The sequence below is a fragment of the Pteropus medius genome, unplaced genomic scaffold (assembly GCF_902729225.1).
Source record: "Pteropus medius unplaced genomic scaffold, Ma_sr-lr_union100, whole genome shotgun sequence".
In the NCBI taxonomy this organism is placed as follows: domain Eukaryota; kingdom Metazoa; phylum Chordata; class Mammalia; order Chiroptera; family Pteropodidae; genus Pteropus; species Pteropus medius.
This window is the reverse complement of record NW_024352787.1, coordinates 19,754,385-19,775,931: the sequence shown is the minus strand read 5'-3', so window position 1 is coordinate 19,775,931 and position 21,547 is coordinate 19,754,385. Positions and strand designations below refer to the sequence as shown.

Here is a 21,547-nt window from a genome sequence, read left to right as displayed (position 1 = left end):
CTGTGCTCAGAGGTAACTTTTTTCCCCATAGGTGATTTTTTTTTCAAAGAATCTTTCAAAATTGAGATACAATTTAAATACTGTGCAATGCAAGGATTAAGTATAGTGTTCAGTGAGTTTTGACAAATGCACACACATGTGTTACTGATGCCCCTATCAAGATATAAAATATCAAGATATTTCCATTCCCAGATGCTCCCTCATGTTCTTTCCTTGTCAGTCTCCACACCTACAGAGGCAACTACTTTTGAAGGGGGAATTTTAGTGCACATGGGTAGTGTCTGCATTTCCTGAAGACTAGTGTTTCAGAGAAAACATACCTAGAGAGTAGATATATAATAAGAAATGGTCATCTATTCGTATAAAAAATAAACGCTCTAACAGCATCCCAAAAGAGGTACCCTAAAAACCTGTAATTCTTGGTGTGCTGTGATTGTAATCCCTTAAGCTCTTTTCAAAGCTGCCTTGCAGCATCTCAGAAAATGAAAATGTCTTCAGGAAGTCACTGTGTCCAACCGATCCTCAGGAAAAAGCAAATACAGACTGCAGCACCTTCCAATCTCATCCTTTACCTGGTCAGCTTCTGAATCTGAGGGGATCACAAACACCACGTCGCCCCTTTGTAAGGTAAGTTCATCAGAATTTGCTGCCTCAAAATCATGAAGTGCTTCCACCTGTGAAATATTGCAAAAGGACTGATAAGTTAGAAAGAAAAATAGAGGTAAAATCAAAGTCTCCTAGTCAGATGATCCTCAGACAATCTTAAAAGCATCTCCAAGATGGATTAAAAAAAGATGAAGATATGTATCACACCCCAAGGGAGGAGAAGGCCTCTGAAGACAAAAGGAAATCCTACTCTGTTTACTTAAAACAGATGCTACAGAATGATACTGAAGCCATTTGGTTGTATACTTAGTAAAGCAATATCTTCTGCTAGAGATGAAAGGTCGTATGTTAATTAAATTTTAATTTGTTATATTTTTGTTAGAGATTTGCATTTTATTATCACTTATGCTTTATTATTGTTTGTTTTCTAAACTGAACTAAGAATTCCTAGCAGAATGCTTCTCTAACCAAAACTTTTGTCAAATAATTAATAATTTTGAAAAACACTTGTGCATTATAACGGAATCACTAATTAAACCCTGTGTTTAATCTCTTCGTAAATAAACTTCTTTCTCTATCTTACCTTTTAATCACGCTGGTCTGTTTCTTTTTGAAAGATTTCTTTGAAATTTGATTATAAAATTCTTTTTTAAAAATAGAAACGATAGAAAAATGAACCTCCAGCACACAGTTTGAATAACTATCTAGTCATACCCAGGTTTATTTCTCTCATTTCCGTCCCCTCAACCTCACCCATGACAGTAAACAATCAATCATCTTTTAAAATGCGTTTTCTGCATGCAGAATCGTAAATGTCAGCACTGAAATGACTATTTTATTCCCAAATCCACTTTTCTGATGAGAAAACTGAAGCTGGGAGAGTGAGGTTTGGTGGTGTTCCTCAGTGTGCACTGCAGGCAGCAATGGCCCAGCCAACCTGGCCTTGAGTGGCACATGGCATCCTCCATTTCTTGTACTCTAATTCCAACAAAACACAGTGGACACATGACCTCACTCGCCACCTGATTTTTCTTCCGCATAATTCATCCACCCCATCCCCATCTGAGGGAGCAAAGTAGCAGCTGCTCTCTAGTGAGTAGAGAAGATGAAAAAGAGAATGACTATTACTATTCAATCCCATCTCCACATGCACAAAAAAATTAACACTTTTTAAAAGAACAAGTTCTGAATTTTGAAATGTAAAATCAAATTATAGAACTTAAAATTCCCAACCATATTCTATTAGGGAGGATTAGCTGCCTTTAACACTTGCTTTAAGCCTGTGTTTTTATTTACTGCTTGCCTGCCTGTTTGCTTTATTTATTTTCATTAGGACTCTTCAATTTCTGAAGGCTTGAGTAGCCACTTCATGGTCTCTCTGAGCAAAACCTTCTGCGCATGAATTTAGGCCTCTTTTTAATTCCTTTTATTACAAGTCCATTAACATATTTAGTCACTTTTAAAACATTTATTGGCTCCTTGCTCTGTGTCATGCACTGTAACAAGGTGCCAGAGTTGAGTGGATGGTTTGAGTTTCCTGTCCTCCAGAGGTATATCATCCAGCCCGATGCAGATGAGGCTGGAAGCACCCACAGGGCTCTGTGGAGAGATTGAGAGGGCACCTAGGTGGAAGCCATTAACCCGTTCTCTACCAAGGGGCATATTGTTTAATTATCTTTTGCTAAAATATAAAAAGACATCACTGTAGTTCTTCCTTGTCCAGTAGCACGGAAATCCTACCATGTTAATATATGATCTTGGGATGGAGGGGAAAACAGTACAGAGAAAGAATTGCAAACAGCAAAAGTAAAAATTGGAAAACCCAAGTTTTGACCAAAAGGCCTCGAAGCAAAGGAAGGACAAATAGCCACCAGATTTAGAAAATTAAAAATGTTAAGACCTTGTAGAGAAAGCCAGGAGGCACTTCCTGAAAGGCCTCGCCTGCAGACGGAGCGGAGGGCACTGGCTGGGAGTCCTCAGTGGCCTTCTGCTCGGTGGCCAGTTCTGGTGTCTCGCTGGTGGGGCCCGGAAGAGCTGTATCTTCAGTCACCTTCTTGGACTCTGCACCTATGGTTATTTCGTGTTCTCCCTCCCCTTCATTGTTGGAGGCAGGTTCTATGACAACATAAGGGATGATCTTCTCCTGAGGGAAGAAAAATGTGGTGGTGCTGTACGTGTGTGGGAGACAAGATGTCTGCATCCTCCCTGTTGCATCCTCCTTGGCTCTCACGTTCCCCACCTCCCTCATTCAACAAAATACCTGCTGTTCCCCAAACCCAGCTCAGGCTTTCTGGCTCTTGGGCCTCCTGCTTTGAAGGGCCTTCGTCCTGATGTGGCCTCCTTTCTATCTATCTCTCCTGAGACAAACACCCTTATTGGGATTAATTTCTAGATCTTTGAACATTCTTCCAGTTTGGTAAGAGTGAGGTTTCTATGTAAACTTGGAAGATGGACAGGAGACTGCAGGGAGGGATGGTGAGTCATGACACTGCAGAGGGAGACAGAACTGAAAGGAAATGCTTTAGTAGTGGTCCAAGGGTGGTATCAGTTTTGCAGCGGTCAATTCTCGTCCCACTGAATGTTAACACGCACTTGAAGCTGACATTTAACCTCCTGTGATTGCTTTTCCCCAGGGTCCCAGAGTCCCATGGGACTCCAGAACAATACAGAAACTATTGTTGGTAACAATGTGGAGGCCAGGTGTTTGGAGATAACCTATGTGTCTTTTACTTGTTGATAATCATCAGAGCTATGCTGCAGTCACAGTTTAAGGGATTAGAATTCCCACCCACCACTCCAAGGACTCTATCGATTGGGAAAGCAGAATCAAAGGATCAAGATCTTCTTTTTATGTTTTAACAAAAATGAGCAAGGAAGGGAATTTCCCTTGCATAATGGAAGTCTAGAGATGTTTATTGACTCTCAAACAAGTTCTCTATTTCCTCAGATATCAGGGGACATAGCACTTCTATTCTTCAATTTGGAGAAAATAATATATTCTTTCAACAAGTTTAACAATAGACACAAAAATACTTCTGCCATTGTGACAAGAAAATGTCAAAAAAATAGAATGTTTTTTCTCTAAATACCAATACGACCTGCTGTTTTTCTAGTAGGATGATTCAGGTTTAAACTTTGAGTAACCCTGGAGAGATTTTGGGAAATTTACTATGAATAAAATAACCAGAAAATGGAAAACATAACATTAAGCCCACTCTTCATTGTTACCTTCTAGAATACAGAGGAATGAAACACAGGGTTAGAAGAGCTGTCCTTCCTTTCACAACTGGGTTTGAGGCTCCCACAGTCATGGAATAGATAGATGTGTTGTCTTTAAACGCTTCTCTGAAGATGTGAAGAGCTGGGGGAGAGTCCAGCTTTGTGTATGTGATTAATGACCCATTTTACTTTTGAAAGGAAAATGGGGATGGGCTTTTGGTGAAAGGAGCCTAATTTGGGGTGAATTTGGGGCACTTTAATAACAACCACAAAATAGTAATCATAGTAATATGATTTAACTACCAATACTGGGTTTTCAGCATGTGCCTGCCACTGGGCTAAGCACTTGATGGCTATTTTCTCACTTTATCCACAAAACCTTATTATTCTATCATATTCCCTTTTCCTCCCTCTATTCTCATCCTTTTTGTCATGTGCTTATTCCTTTGCCTCATCACTTTATTCAATAATTTCCTTTCTCTCCATCCATGCTTAAGCCCAGTTTGCCGTAGCACTGGGGGCTTGTGTGGAACCCCACAATGCTGACGTTGAAAGAATGCTGCAGCCACTCTTTCTGAGAATTTTTTTTCTTTTATGGATAAGTATCCCACAAAATGTCTACAAACCTATTCTGCATACAAAAGAGTTATCACTATTAACTAATAGAGCATTCCAATTGGTGCCATCTCCCTAGAACCTCCATTTCACTAAGACACTTACCTGAATTGCTGCTGTTTCAGTTTCTTCTGGTTGCGATCTGTCACTATCTATGACTTCTGTGGTTACAGTATCAATCTTGGTCTCCTCCAAGCTTGCTTCTTCCCCAGGAGGAAGAGCTGCCTTCTCTGTCTCTGCTTCCTCCACTGGGGTTCCCTCTCCTGCTGACAATAAGGTCCCAACAATCCCATCAGCAACAGTGCTAGGTATGATCTGTAAAACAGAAACCAAACAGTCCATGTCTGTATCTCCATGGCCCTCAATAAGAGTCAGACTCAGACCTTTCACTTCTCTCCCCTCTGCTAAGGCACATCAGATTGTGAAGCCCAGGCCCAGGATTCAGGTACAGCAGCAGTCTGTCATCTGCTCATCAAAATTCGGACTGCTCTTCTTCCTGGCAGCCAAGAATGCTACCTTTCCTTGCAGTTAGGTGTAGCAAATGGAACTTGAATGGAAATGACATATGCCATTCCTGAGAGGTGATTTTCAAGGTGTGGGTGGTCCCCTCCACAAGCTATTTCTATTTTGTTGCCTGAAAGCAGATGATAACCAGGTCCTAGAAGACATCTACATCACAAAATGGAAGGGGCCTGGCCCCAATGTCTGGATCATGGAAGAAAGCTACATAAGAAAAGCTTCCTCACCATGCAAAGTCAGAATTTAGAAAAACTGTGTTTCTGTATAAACTTTAAAATCTTCATGGGGAAGGTCCCAGAAGCTAAGTTACATTCATGGAAAAAAAAAAATAGGGCATTTTATCATGAGACATTATTTATTTGATACATTATATCAGAAATCAAATCATATTTTGGGTCCTATACTGGGAGTAATAAAATAGAAAAAACAAAGGAAAATTTTGTTTCTAAGGTTAGACATGGTCAAAAGAACTTTAAGAAATATTTAAAACTTCGATAATGAAATGAACAAAGTACAATCAGAAGTTTTAGTTTTGAACAAATTAGTCATGGAGTCCAAGTCTTTAATAAGACTTAGCATGAGCTTGGCAGGTCTGGCTTGAGAGATTAAAATCAGAAAGACTGAAGAAGGAAAGTATTGGATTGATCTTATATAATATCACATATTTCAAAAATTGAAATTGCTATTTGATATGATTAGTATTAGACATTCCTTTCTTTTATCAAATAAATTCTACTCAGTTTGTCCTATTAAGTCAGGAAAGTCCTAATGTTGCACATATTAACTGTCAAACCCAGAACACTGAAAAGGGAGATGGAGAGTACCTGCCTGCACACTGAGCATCAGAAACAGGAGATGGAGAATATGAACCACATACCTGCAGCCACGGCAAGGCATTTTTAAAAACATTTCCTCTCAAATTTACAGGTAATAGACTAAGTAAAAATAATCTGTTGCAGAATATATTTTTCTACATCATAACATTTTACTTTGGGGATGAAAAATGTTAAAAGCCATACTATTTGTTATATGGCTAAGAATCACTCATATTCTTAGAAATTTACTTCTCTCCCTTATGAGAATCTCTTATTATGAGAATCTGGCTCTCCAAAGTGTGCAATGATTCAAAATGCAGTCACTAGCCATAAAGTAGCATTATTTCTTTTTTTCTACCCTGTCATTAAAGTACATGGTTTCAGAAAAGTAATCCCTTTATCTGAATACTTATTCGAAGTGAATCATAAATGTTGATAATTATTGAAGTGGGGTAACAGGTACATGGGGATTTATATTTTGGTGAATGACTGAACATTTCCATAATGAAAAGTATATTTAAAAATTTAACATAATTGCATCTGTTTTAAATAAACATTGAGCTTTTCATGGATGCTATTGTTGTTGTTGAGAGTAATAATCAGAATATAAATTAGGAGAGTTTCTTAATTCCAAGAACACTGAACAATTGTTTGTAGCTTTATTGTTGGAGAAATTAACAGGCTTTCTCCAGGATCCTAAGGACCTAGCAGTTTCTTCCACATCAGAAACTATACATAAAGACAATGTACACACAGTGGACATATGGGCTAAAATGTAGAAAGCAAGCTGTGTTGTTATAATTCTAAGTTATTTATGATTTCCATCTGTCTTGAAAATAGTATCTATGGAGTGAACTGGTTTCAACAGCTTCAAACCAGATAGGCTCTATATACATGCAGACATTGTGAACAAACAGTGTACTGAAAATCACTACATATACACGTACACACATACAATTGCTACAGATCAAAAAGTAGCCACTATGTTATGTGACAGGCTATTCCTCTAGTGTGATTATACATAAATCCTTCCATACATATATGTTCCAAGCACATACTATTAATAATTGGATTTTACTTTCAACTGAATTGATATAGCTCTAGAAGAGAATTTCTGTGAAGCATTGATGGTATTCCTCAAAGGTAATTTTTTAACTTTCTCCATACACATAGAATTTTAATAATAAGTTCCTGATTTGTCTCCAGTGCACTATATACCTATCAATTTGATTGTATTTTACTATCAGATTTTACTATCACAAGATAGTAAAATTTTATCACCTTACATGTTATCACCTTTCCTTTGATTGCCAAATGATTTCAAGAGGCATCATTGGCTGGATCTGATTTAGACCTGGCAGCATGGCTGCTGTGGTGCCAGCACCAGCAGGTGGAGGCTAAGTGCTCCGTGTGTCTGTGCTCCAACTTACCCTAACTTCAAAGGAGTAAAGTGTAGGTCAGCAATTTACTTGATCTCACACACACACACACACACACACACACACACACACACACACACACATACACACACACACAGCATAGAGCACATGGAAAACTGTTGATAAGAATGATGGCAAGTAAAAATCACCAAAATATTGAAATTAACAATGTTGGTAGAGTCAGGGTGTCAAGGAAACTGTCACTCTGACTACAGAGAGGAAGAGGCAAACAATTTGAATGACCTACTTAGAAAAGAGTAAAAAGTTAACATTACTCCATCCTTCCCTGAGTCCATTAGCAGTAAGATTCTGTTTCTCTAGCCAAAATCAACACTTTGTTTTTATAGAGCCTGAGAACATTATAGAAATAGAAAAGGATTGTCCACTGCCTAGATTGCCCCATATCTTTCTGGCTCTGGAATTGCTCTGAAAATTAGGGGTGCCCCAATACTCCCTTCATGTCTGGAATCTGTTCCACTATTTTCTGCTCTTACCACAGTATTTCCATGGTATATTTACTGACTGCAATAACAGAACAACACAATGGAAAACAGGGATCTGTTTTTGCTCGGATTAGGTGTTAGCGATCCATACAAAGTCAAGGAAAGGTTGCAAAGTTTTCAATGATAGGATTATCCCTCTATTATTTTTATGCATTTCAACTTATTAGCTATTTGTAGATTTAGAGAAGTAAAACATTTTCTAGACTCCACTTGCTACCTTAGATGTTATACCTGCTAGGGAAAAACACAATGATTAATGACTGCTATTTGGTTTTGGTTTTATTTTTTTTAAGTGTTATCCAGGGAGACCAGGGAACTGAAACTACTGAAAGTATTCCAAGCTTTTGATATTCAATGTTATTAAATTTTTCTTTTCACTCCAAATGTTAAGAGATATACCATCATCTTATCTTCTGAGAAAACTGTATTGGCCAAATATATTTATGGCGAAAAACATCCAAAGCAAAGAAAAACAAAAAAAATTTCTCTCTGCCCTCAGGCAGATGTTGTTTGCTTGTGTGCACAAAGTTTATGAGGCCTAAGCGCCCTGACTATTGCCAATTTGCACACAGAAATCACAAAGATCAGCATGGGACCCATCTTTGAGATGGTGAGCGGCTCTCACTTTATCATTTTATCTTAAAAATCTTACTGCTTTCATGTATGCCTTCTGCTTCAACAATCTCTTTGGTGGAAAGCACTATGGTCATGATATTCATGTCACAGTCCTTTCAAACATCAAACGTTCAACAACAACCTCAGTATCCTGCAAAGCAGAGAAGCACAAATGGGTGAAAGAAACTAGTCAGTCCCTCCAGAGGATGGTGCCAGACAAGCGAGAGTAGTGACTGGTTACAAGAAAATTTATAATCTCTGGGCTTCATGTAATTTATTGATTTGCTTTACTTATTCCTCATTTGCTTTCTTGGCAAAATTAGCTCTGAACAATGACTGAAAAGCAGCTGGAGACTCATGTAACTGGTATGAACAAGGACAACTGTCAAGAGTCCCTAGTATGAAATTCCATACTCATCTATAGGGCAAGTCAAAATGGTCTTTTTCTGATTAAAAAATAACAAATACCATAGGTTTAAAAATAACAACAAAAAATAACGTATGGTAGCATTTTGAGGTATTTATTTTTATTCATTTCTATGCATACAGGGGCTTTATTTGTCTATTTATTTTATAAAGCATGGGTCATGTTTCTTATAAAAATTCTATAAATGACTACATAATAAATTATTTCCTTTTTACTCCTATCATTGGAAACTAGTTGGTTTCCAGATTTTTTTTTAGGATTTTAATAACTTTTTTCTTATGAAATCTTTAATAAAATTATCATGGACCATCTACTTTAACTCAGTAAAAATATACAAAGAAAAAATATTTATTCTCAAAAAGTTAATCAAATTATTGACTAAAGGATGATAGCCCTGAAAAAGAGAATCTATTACATGGTTTTTAAAAAAAATTTATTTTGGATTTTAATAATTTTTTAATTACAGTTGGCATACTGTATCAGTTGTAGGTGTACACATAGTGATTAGACAGTTATATATCTTATAAAGTGATCAGCCTGATAAATCTAGTACACATCTGACACCATATATAGTTATTACAATATTACTGATTATACTCCTTTCGCTATACTTTACATCCCCATAACTATTTTGTAACTACCAATTTGTACTTCTTATTCCCTTTGCCTTTTTCACCAACCCAACCCAGCTCCCATTTGGCAATCAGCAAAATGTTCTCTGTATCTATGAGTTTGTTTCTGTTTTGTTTATTTTGTTCTTTATTTTATTTTATTTTATTATTTTTTTATGCCTATAGCACCTGGTCTTCCTAGGTGGTCTCCCATCCAAGTACTAATCAGGCCCGACTCTGCTTAGCTTCCAAGATCAGATGAGATCAGGCTATTTTGTTCTTTAAATTCCATATGTAAGTGAGATCATATGGCATTTATCTTTCTCTTACTCCACTCAGCACAGTACCCTCTAGGTCCATTCATGGTGTTGCAGATAGCAAGATTTCATTATTTTTTATGGCTCAGTGATATTCCATTGTGTATATGTACCAGCTCCTTTATACATTTATCCATTGATGGACAAACAGGTTGCCTCCATATCTTGGGTATTGTAGATAATGCTGTAATGAACATATGGATGCACATGTCCCTTTGAAGTAGTGTTTTGGGTTTCTTTGGACAAATACTCAGAAGTAGAATTTCTGGGTCCTTCTTTACCTCTTGTTATAGCCTTTGTTTTAAAGCCTATCTTGTCTGGTATAGGTATTGTTACCTCAGCTTTTTTTTTTTTTTTTTTTTTTCTCATTTCCATTTTCATGAAACATCTTTTTCCATCTCTTTACTTTTAGTCTCTATGTCTCTCAATCTGAAGTAAGTCTTTTGTAGGTAGCATATATGAAGGTCTTGTTTTCTTATCTATTCAACCACCCTATATTTTATTGGATCATTTAACACATTTATCCAATGATATGTTATTGCTATTTTACTATTAATATTACTCCCCCTCCCCCTTCCCCTCCTCCTCCAAAAAAGTTCCTGTAACATTTCCTGCAATACTGGTTTGGTGGTGATGAACTCTCTTGGCTTTTTCTTGTCTTAGAAGCTCTTTATTTGTCCTTTGATTCTAAATGATAGCTTTGCTGGGTGGAGTAATCTTGGTTGGAGGTCCTTCATTTTCATCACTTTGAATATTTCATGCCAATCCATTCTGGCCTGTGAAGTTTCTACTGACAAATCAAGTGACAGCCTTATGGGAGCTCCCTTGTAGGTAATTAACTGCTTTTCTCGTGCTGCTTTTAAGATTCTTTGTCTTTAACCTTTTGCATTTTAATTATAATGTGTCTTGGCTTGGGCCTTTTTGGATTCATTTTCTTTGGACTCCGAGCTTGTACATCTATTTCCTTCGTCAGGTTAGGAAAGTTTTCCATCATTATTTCTTCAAACAGGTTTCCTTGCTCTCTCTCTTCTCTTTCTGGTATCCCTATGTTGCAAATGGTAGTATGTTTGATGTTGTCCTAGAGACTCTTTAAACTATCATTTTTTATTTTTTTTCTTATTGCTATTCTGATTGTTTTCTGCTACCTTATCTTCTAAATCACTGATTTGATCTTCTCCTTCATCTAATCTACTATTGATTCCTCCTAAGGTAGTTTTCATTTCACATATTGTATTTTTCATTTCTGACTAGTTCTTTTTTATGTTTTTTTTTGATCTCCATTTTTATGTTTTCTAGCTCAGTTAGAATTCTCACTGAGTTCATCTACTCTTCCCCTAAGTTCACTGAATGTACATATAAGCAGTGTTTTGAACTCTGTATCTGGCAGATTCCCTGTCTCCATGTTTTTTAGTTCTTTTTTTTTTTTGGAGCTTTGTTTTGTTCTTTCATTTGGGACATATTTATCTTCCGATGTGGGCTGCCTCCTTGTGTTTGTTTCTAGGTAGGGCTGCTATGTCTCCCGGTCTTAGGAGAGTGGCTTCATATAGTAGATATCCTATGGGGCCCAGTAGTGCATTATCCCTGGTCAACTGAGCCGGGTGCTCCAGGTGTATCCCTTGTATGGGTTGTGTGTGCCCTCCTGTTGTAGTTGAGCTTTAATTGCTGTTTGCACATCAGTGGGAGGGACTGACCCTCAGGCTGAATGGTTGTGAAGACTGGCTTGTGACTACAGTGGAGAAGCTGTTATGCAGGGGCTGACCCTACATAGGAGGATTGGCTTTAACCCATTTCCTGTTTGCCCTGAGAATACTCGCCAGTGGCACTTGCAGCTGCAGCATTCACCCTGAGATAACTCGCAGATTACAATCCTAACCTTACCCTCAAAAATTTACCACGAAATGTCTCACTTTTATTATTTTCGCATTGCTCTAGTATATCCATAGTCTTTGGAAACAAATGACATCATTCTATTTACAGCATCCTGTTTTTAGTGGTGGTATTTCCACTAACAAAAATTCTCGATCGCTGACAATGTCAAATCCTAGACAATGTAGCATTCCTTTGCATGATGTTTACGTTGTTCTTGAACAGTTAGCCAAAGATTCCTTTGATAAATCCAGTTTACATTTCTGTTACACTAGGATTAGAGACAAATTCTGTTTAGAAATAACTCCAAGAACAGTTTTTATATTTTATTTTCACATTGAAAACCAGTCAGATTTGCGTCAGCCTCAAAGAGCAGGTCTATGTAAAATTACATGAACTCAGGCAGCATGCTGTACTTTTTTTCTAAAGCTGTACTTTTTTTTCTAAATGGGAAATGGGTTAACAGGCCTCTGGTGCCTGACCAGTATGCCCTTCGGGTGTATCATCCTCAGATGTGGCCCTGGGTGGTGTTCTGGCTCACACTGAAGCCGGCCACTGGGCTTGCAGGCCATGTTCAGCCACAGCCTGTGCCATGCCCTGGGATACTTGGCATGAGCCATCAATCAATCCAAAGGTGGCTGCCACCCACACTGGGCTTGGATAGGCCTCAAGAGGCCAAGCTCCAAACCAAGGCTGGCTACCGCTAGTGGTGGGCTTGAGGCTGCTAAGTAAGGGCTAGGGGGCACACCAAGGCCAGATGCTGCTTTTTTAGGTTTTGTGAATCTTTGAGAGATTTTGTCAAAGTCCATAGCTTGAGTCAAAATAGGCTGTTTTTGTGGAAAATCCACTGGAAATGGCTTAGATGGGCATGCAAAATGGGTGGGGCGTGGTCTCAGGGAATCTCCAGGATGGGGCGACCAGTGCTAGTGAGATCGATGGAGAATCAGAAATGGCGGCCTTCTGTGTCTGCATGTAAAGGACTGAACAAAGGTACAATGCCTTCTGCCAGCACTTCTGTCTTGGAGAAAGCCACCCTTCCATCCCTTGCCCTGAAGCCAGACTACCCAGTTCCTGTTGGTATGTCCCCAGCACCTTTCAGGCTGATGCCCTAGTGTATCAGAGCAAGTAAGTCCATGCATGGGTCCCTTAAGAGAAATATCTGTGACTCCAGTGGCCCTCCATCTCACTTGACCACAATCTCCGCTGGTTTTCACAGCTAGAAGTTGTGGAGACGTCTCTTCCCAGCACTGAGACTCTAAGCTGGAGAGCCCAGTGTAGGGCTGGGACTGCTCACTCCTCTAGGAGGATCTCTGCAGCCAAGATATTCCTCCTGATTCTTGACTGCCACATGTGGGTCTGAGACCTGCCTGTTTCGTGCCTCCACCCCTCCTACCAGTCTTGAGGCAGCCTCTGTGTGTATTCCCAATTATAGGACTTCTGTTCAGCTAGAGTTCAGGTGGCTTCTAATGATGTCTATTCTGTAGTTTAGTTAAAATTTTGATGGGGTCATGAGAGGAGGCAAGCACAGAGTTTATTGACTCCACTAACGTGACTGGAAAACAGGTTTCCATTCTTAAATGTTATAAACACTATGGGAAAGATCTTGGTTTGTAACCATATTTACAACAATTTTTAAGTTATACATTTAAGTAAATTAAATGCTAAACACTGCTCCCTTTATTTATTTATGATGTCCTATACTTAAAGACATTTTGGGGGTTTTGTTCAACATTTTCTTATGGATAAAAATCAACACAGAGGAAAATTTAAAAAAACCCATATAGTACACATCCAAGTACCCACCACCTAAGATTTCCAATTGACATGTCGGGCCATTTGCTTTATCATATCTTCTTAGCTATCCACATTGATTTTGATTCATCTTTCAGTCAATCACAATATATCTTCAAAATTTTCTTTTCAGGAATTCTATGGGGGTGCTATATACCTTATATACTTGGTAATGTCTTTCTGCTGCTTTAATATCTGACTGATTACTGCCTTAGGGTAGAATAGCCACAATGTGCTCTTTTTTGCACCCAAAATATGTATGTGTTCTAATAGTTCTGGACTTTAGTATGGGGAAGCACAGGTCTGAGGGTTTCTTGATTATTGTTCGTTTGTAGTGCATTTTCCTCCCAATCAAGATGCTCGTAGAATTTTTTTTGTAAGTTTTGAATTAAAAAAATTTAAAGAATAAATTTAGATGCTAGTCTCTCATTAATTTTACTTTTCATTGGTGATTTCTTATGATCTGCATGCAGGAATTCCTTCCACTAGGAAAATTTCAGCTGTTTCCTCCCCCACCCCGGCTTTTTTATTTTTCTGTTATGCTGATTACTACTGCTTCCACTCCATTCTTTGCAGCCTCTTCCTTAGGAATAGCAATTATCCAGGATTTGTGTCTCTAGTCTTCAGCTCCCACATCTACTACCTTTGCTTGTGCTTTTCCTTTTTGTGTTGGGAGAACTACTCCAGTGTACCCTCATGTCACAAAATCAATTCTGTATGCTTCTGTCTCTGGTCTTTACCACTCTTATACAAATTATATAAATTTTAATTATACAAAATTATGTAAATTTTAAGTCTAGTATTACATTGTTCCTCTTAAATTCTTTTTTTACATCATCGAACTCCCTTTTCATCTGCCTCATAAGCAACTCTCTTTTTATCACAATGTGGTTGCATTATTTCATCTTTCATTTCTTGTTTCACACAATCAAGGCTGTCTTGAATGTTTTTGACAACAAAAGGAAGAAAATTTTCAAATTTTTCCCTTGTACTTTTGGTAATTTTTGTTTGTTCTCTAAAGAAAATTTTAACTCTGTATTATGTAGTCCTTTCCTTCTGTTGTATTGCTCTACATATAGGCCCTATGTTTTTTTTAAAAATGTGTTTGTTTAGTTACCTAAAATTACATGGAATCTTCTAGGCCTGTTTCCAGTAGACACGGAAACATTTTCTTTGTTCCATTTTACTCTACATGTAGGGATTTTTAGATGTCCTTTTCAGAACAGGAGCTGGGTGGGGGGGGGGTGTTGTCAAGTGTCTACACACAACTATCTATCCTGAATCCCCCAAACATATGTGTCAAAGGATGTATTGGTATGAGAGTAGCAGCAGGCCAAAGATGACCTGGATGATTCAGAAAGATGTTTCCACACTCATGGGGGCTAGATACTAGCTGTCTTCTAGCTAAAATGAGGATGGGTAAAAATCTCTCATATTTTTTTAATACTAAGCTCAGTTATAATTTAAAGATGTTTTCATAGCTTGGTACAATTCTGTACAATTCTCCTGGACGAGTCTAATATTTCTAGAATACAGTACCATTGAAGCTTTGACTTTCTTTGCATATTTAAGAGCAAAGAGCATGAAAATGAAAAATCTAGTAACAGGGAATCTGATATAATTTTTTGTGATTTATTCTTTAATGCTTTCAGTTTTCTCATATAATCTTTAGTTAAGTGCTTCTGGGATGCATTTCATTTTCATTAAAATGCTCCTGGGGTAAATGACACAAACACTAAGTAAAGAATATAAGATACACAGATTTTTAATTCTAGCCAAAATGCTGTTCTTCGATGACTAAAGGACAAAAAGTCAGAGAATATCCATCTTCCTGACATTTGCTCTTGGCATGGGCACTTGACTGAAAATCATTGAATTCTAGGCTTACCAATTCACCTCAAACATGAAGATAATAATTCTGATCCACTGACAGGCTTCTGCTTGACAGTTTCAATATATGCACATTCTGTAGCCTGTGAGGGAAACTAACATTGACTGTGAATCTACAATTTTCCATGCACTATCCCAAATGTTTTACATTTATGACACATTATTCACCGAAAAACCTTATTAGGTATTATTCCCACTTTCTAGATAAGTCAGCTAATAATTAAAGTAGAAGTAACTCATGCAGTCAGTAAACCAGAATTGGAAGTCTGTCTAACTCTAAATTCTGTGTTTTTTTTCCATACCAACCTGTATCTAAGATGACAATGCACCTCTCATACCCGAGAGTTCCTCAGTGATCCTGAGACCTGGATTACCTCCACAGACCCACTGCTTCCTACTGACAACTCCTAACAAGGGCTCTTTGATGAAGAAGGCACATGTGTTCTTATAAATAGCCAGTGCATTCACTTACACTCTTGGAATGCTACTCTTTAAGATAAGACTTATAGATTATAAATAAAATCTTTCTTTATTCATATATGTAGTATCTGGGCACCTAAGCAAACATATCATAAAATCTCTCTTAATAGCAAATCATATGATAAAAAGTTATCAAGAAGAGATTGATTAGATAAAATTTCACTACATTATTTTTGCTATTAGTTCTATAGATTTCATTGTTTAGAAAGGTATGTACAGGATGGGAAAGTGTAAAAAAAGATCACAAAATCTTCTCCTGGCTTTATCCATTGTACTAGAGTTACAACTGAGAACACTCAGAAATTTGGCACTTGGACATGCACAGCTATGTTTACAAGTTAGAGATTAATACGATGCAAAAGCTTGAAGGACCATAGGGCTCCTATAACCCAATGTTCGCATTTTACAAGTGCAGAAATACAATGGAGAGGCTCTGGAGTAGCTCTGGAGACAGAGCTGGAGATCTGAGTTTTAGTTCTGTCTCTTCCACTAATTAGCATCAGAGCTGGAGTGATCCCCTGACTCTCCCTGGAAAGTAACAAAGGGAGATAAATATCACAGTGGTAATCCTGGCCTTTTCCTGCTCATCCATACTCTGGATCCTACTTGAGGTCTTGACTTGCCTGGGGATCCTAACATTTATATAATATTACAGAATTTTCTTGAGGATCTATTTCAAAGAAAAGTCCAAGAGGCAGTCAGGGTCATTATGGTCTGAAGAGAAGATTCCTGTACTAAAAACAGGCTGGTGGCTAATATTCCTCTTCACATGAACTATACTTAAAACACTGAAAGTCTTGATTTTCCTTCAGCATGACTGTAGGGGTAAGCTTTCTCTTGGAACACTGGGTCTCCCCTGGTGTTCCTTTCAAAGTGGCACCTGGTATTACTAATTTAATTTGATACATCTATGCACTTCCTTTCCAAGGAATCTAGTGGTTTTTTTTCCCTTGACCTTCATCTCAATCATATTTTCAATCTACTTTCCATGTATTGCCTGCAGTCCAGTCATAAAACCTCAGCAGCTAGGTCCCAGTGCAACTCAGCTGCTGGCAGCTGTGTTGCCATGGCAATATTTCTCAGCATCAGCTCCATTCTTTCTTTAAAAATTAATATTTTCTGCAGAAATGCCAAAGTTAATGAATTTCTGGTTGATCTGGCTTTTAAAAATCATGGCAGAATATCCAATAATGATACATTAAAGTTTTAATTAGAAATTTATTTGCAAAGTATATGAGAGAAGTGGACAGGAAAAGCAGATTTACCTTTTGAAGCAAAGGTAAATATCGTGTACTGCACATTCACAGAGATGGGGACATGAGTAAGTACTAGTTTCTGAAAAAGCCATAAAAGATAGTCTCAATGAGAAATCACAAATAACTTTTAAAAGAGGTTGTTTAAGGAAAATGCTTTTACAGCTCAATAAAAATTTACCTTGCCTGGCTAAATTCTTATCTAAATGATATCTAAAGCATTTGCTGCCACTATTCAAATTGTCTTCTTACGAATGGATTTAGACTTGTGTTGGCAGAAGGCAGAGGTGGGGCTGCCAGACACGCCCAGAGACTAAACCAAAAAAAAAAAAAAAAGGTGATTTATAAATATCTTAAATGTCACCATGTTCTGTTGGCAAAACTTCCAAACCTGACTCTGCCCAGAACCACATATACCTCCATAGGTATAATGGGATCCAGCTAGATGGCAGCATGCGGCCTGAATCTCGAGGAAGGGTAGGTAGCTGACAGTCATACTTGGAAGGTCCAACTGCCAGCCCGGATTTTACAGCCTTTGAATAGTCCAGGGAATTGGTAAGTAAAACTAACTCCATGATGATTTGTTACTCCAATTACCCAGTAAATAGAAGCTGGAAAAGAAATTATAAACCAAGGGTGCTCTCATTACCACAAATGATTTAGAAATTCTTATTTTTTTAGTGTAATAAACTATAGATATTTGAGAGTAGAAAGAGAACATAGAGTTTTTCAGGCATGATCCTCTTAAAGGAGAAATAAGAAAACTGGCAGAGAGGGGAAAATGAAGGTAGGAAAATTCCCTATCAATGGACCCAGTATAAAAATCCCTTGAAGAGGGCAAGTCTTAGAAAGGACAAAGAATTCTGATGGGACATAGCTTCTTGAGGAACCAAAAGGAAATCTGTGCTGATGGGGACCTAAATGAGATAGAGTCTCTTACCATTTTGTACATGAGACAAAACTAAAAAATGTGGTTATCTTCCACATCTGTTGCCTTCTCCACAGACTACAGATTTCTCTGCCCTCTGCTTATCTTGGGGAATACCATATTTCATGATGATGATAATAATAATGATATCATCAAGCTATCATTTATTGAGGAACCTCTATGTGCCAGGCGCTGAACTAGTGATATGTATTATTTCTAAAACCTCAAAGGAAACTTTGAAGGAAATTATTATTAACCCTATTTTACATGAGGCAATTGGGCTCAGATGTCACACAGCTACCATGCAGCATAATGAGACAGCTGGCACTGCTTTTGATCACAATAAACAGCATCTAAATATAAAAAGTGAATTATCTGAATGGAAATAAAGAGAAATAAAATGGTTCATCTAAATATTTGTATTTTAAGAGGTCTGGCTACAGTCTCTTTCAAGACCCCTAGATTATAGTGTCAATCAATCAACAAATTAAAGACTTAGAATTTACTGGGCATGTATTAAACACCCTCCTCTGTGCTGGGGACAATGGGACAAAAAAGAAACAATGCCATTTGGTTGGCCCAAGAGGCATTGAAAATGAAATTAGTTACTAATAGGAACACAATCAAACTTAAATAAAATAACCATTTCTGTGATTTTTTTTTTTCTGAGAAAGGTAAAAATTACATCACCTCCAAGGTGCATGTGTGTATGTGTATGTGTATGCTTTAGTGTGACCAATTTGAGTTTGAAAATAAGTCTATGATAATGAAGGGCAGACAAGAAATAGGAAATTAAGCTCCTCTGGCTTCCTCTGATCTTCAGTGTCTTCCTCTGACATATTGGGAGCTCGCATCTATAAACATAGTGTAAGCCCGAACTCTCATGTATACTCTGCACAAGAAGAAAACTCAAATATTGTTTCCTGACTGACATAGAAGGATGCCCCGACCACTGTAATATCCGCCTCATCCACCAGTGGTCTGAAAACTATGGTGGCAGGAGGCATATTTACTTACTGCTTCACCATATTCAGATCACAGATCCAGAACACAGCCTGACATCTAGAGAGGACTCAAATATATTCGTCAACTGAATGAAGAAGGAAACATGCATTCTATTCAAGCAGGAAGAAACATTCTTAGCAAGATGAACTCGATATACAATAGTCTGGCATATGTATATTATGTATATTTCATCTTCCATGATTTTCAACAATTCTAAAAACATCTTTACTTCAGTTTTTTCCCCATTTATATATTTTTTGGAAACTATGCAAGTCCTAAATTTGAGTGCATTATTTATTTAAAAATAATAGGCAAAAAAGGCATCAGTCCAGTTCATATCATTTGAACAAAATATTGAAACTGACAGAAATTTAGAGAAAATTAGAAGGAAACTCTCTGCAAGACAATGAAATAAATGTAAAAATCATGTTTATCTGCTTGTTAACATAATTTTCTGATCTATATCTAAAACAAATATTGGTAATTTTTCTAAAGAAAATTTTCATTATTTATATAATGTGGAAACATCTGGAAGAATAGCAAGTGTTGATTTTTAAAATGCATCCTGCAGATATACTGGTAAAATTTGATTTTGTAGGAAAACTAAGAACAAAATTAATTATAGAACAAAAAACAAAATGTAATTATAAGCTTTTCTTGAAAGCCCCAAGTTTCTTTGTGAACCAATGCTAAAATTTCCTGTTTGAAATTACATCTGCTTCTTTTAAAAAAAAAAAACAATGAAAAACTGTCACAAACTTCACCTCATATGAAATGTGTTCTGTCAAGACTCAAAGTAATAACAGTGTGTTGACATTTCAGCAGCAAAAGGATGACCTCAAAAGGTCATGTCAATCCAATCCTGACTGATGACAGCCACGACCAGCCTGTTAATTAATGCCTGGGACACAACGTTGTTTTTTTTTCTTTACAACTAAATATCACATATCTAGCAACAGAAGATACTTTTTAAAAGAAAAGACAGCCCTAATATTATCTTAGATTATCATGACCAGAAGAAAGAAATATAATTCTACATTAGAAAACAAAAAATACATTCTATATATTATTTTCTTAATTAGAGGGGAGAGAACATGAGTAAGTCTAAGTGTGTCAATTTTAAAAACATGGAAGATAGTTATTTTTAATGAGCACTAGGCAAGTTGAACTGCTGTTAGCAGCCTTCTCTTACTAGTACTTTTCAGTCTAGATGAGGATGGAGAAATTAACTGCTTAAACTGTTTCTCTTCAGAGAGGGTGGCTCACATGGTGAGCTCTGTATCTGGTGTTCTTACATCACCTCTGGGTCTCAGCAGGTGCCTGAATCCTTCATAAGACTCTTCAAATTGCTTTATATTTCACAAGGAGTCTAAATTTTTTATTCTCTAAATTGCATTTACTTAGGAGACAAGATTTTAAGAATGAAGAATTCTTCTAAATATCTTCTTACTCAACATAGGGAAGCTGGTTTTAGTGATGGTTGATGCTTGTACTATAGAGTTTATTAAATATTTTTAATATCGATATTGGTTAAAAAGAGTATAAATCTTTTATAAATATTTATATAATAGTAGGTACGCTATAATAGGTACTTGATAATTGGTAGCTACTAATATTGTTTATTGGAAATCCAATGAACTTGGATTCCGGAAAAACAAAAACTTACTTACCTAAGTTTCTTAAAATAAGGAAGGATATGAGAGGTATGTAGCCACAGCACTCTGAGAGGGGATCATGGAGAATCAACATTTGAGACTGTATTTAACACACTAGTTTGGCTATTTCATATATTGACTCTATTACACAGCATCGAACACCCTTGCTCAAAACCATGGACATATGGCATTAAGTCTTACACTGAACAGTCTAGGGCATGGAGTCAATGTGGTTTAAAAGCACTGGTGAAGATGAAGTCTGGACTGCTATTCAAAATAAAATTTTGACATAAGTGAAGCTCAAAAATGACGTAGATGATAGAGTCTTTGTACATCCCCTCTTGCGACCAAATTAAAGTTGTGAGGGAAACATGGAACCAACAGGAAGCAGAATTGCCTGGGATCTAGTCACCCTACAACTGGGAAGAGAAATAAGAAATGGCCCTGCAGTGGTAGGAGGTAGGAGGGGGTAAAGACATAGGCCTGTCCAGTCCCAATGGCTGAGTGGGACAGAGGCTATGGCAGCTAAGCCAGAAGCTGCAGACATTCCTCTTAAAGGGGCCATATCCACGACAGAGCTTTCACAATGAAGGACTCACTCTGAGCGCAAGTGTTGGGTCAGCTAAATGCGGGGCATCAGGGAATTACAGGGGTACATTGAATTGTTGGAGCGAGGACTGGTGGCAAGGTTTTCTCCAGGGCATAAATGCTGGCAGTATCCATTGTTCCTCTCTTGAACCCTCCCCACTCCCAGTGCATAGATTCAGCTGCTGCCGTAGCAGAGACGTCATCAAAGTGGATAACAGAGGTCACTCTGCTCAGAGGATTCCCTGAAACTCCACCTCCTCCAACTCACAGCCATACCCAAGCCACATTCAGTTGTATCCTTCATGACTCCTTTGCTCCTTGCTGAACAGCTCCAAGACTCACTCTGGTGGCAGCTGACCTCGGTTTCTGGCATGGCCTCTTGAGGCAACTATAAGCATAGCATCT

General features: G+C 37.6%; 1 protein-coding gene across 1 annotated transcript in view; it reads right to left on the bottom strand.

Moving 5' to 3' along the window:
* AMPH (amphiphysin) overlaps window positions 1–21,547 on the bottom strand; it is a 197,073-nt gene that overhangs the window by 5,183 nt on the left and 170,343 nt on the right. Inside the window, exons 18-20 of the mRNA XM_039849175.1 lie at window positions 4,546–4,755; window positions 2,507–2,749; window positions 573–674 (exon numbers count right to left, since the gene is read on the bottom strand). Of these exons, the coding sequence (XP_039705109.1) occupies window positions 573–674; window positions 2,507–2,749; window positions 4,546–4,755 (555 nt within the window). The remainder of the gene's footprint in view (window positions 1–572; window positions 675–2,506; window positions 2,750–4,545; window positions 4,756–21,547) is intronic.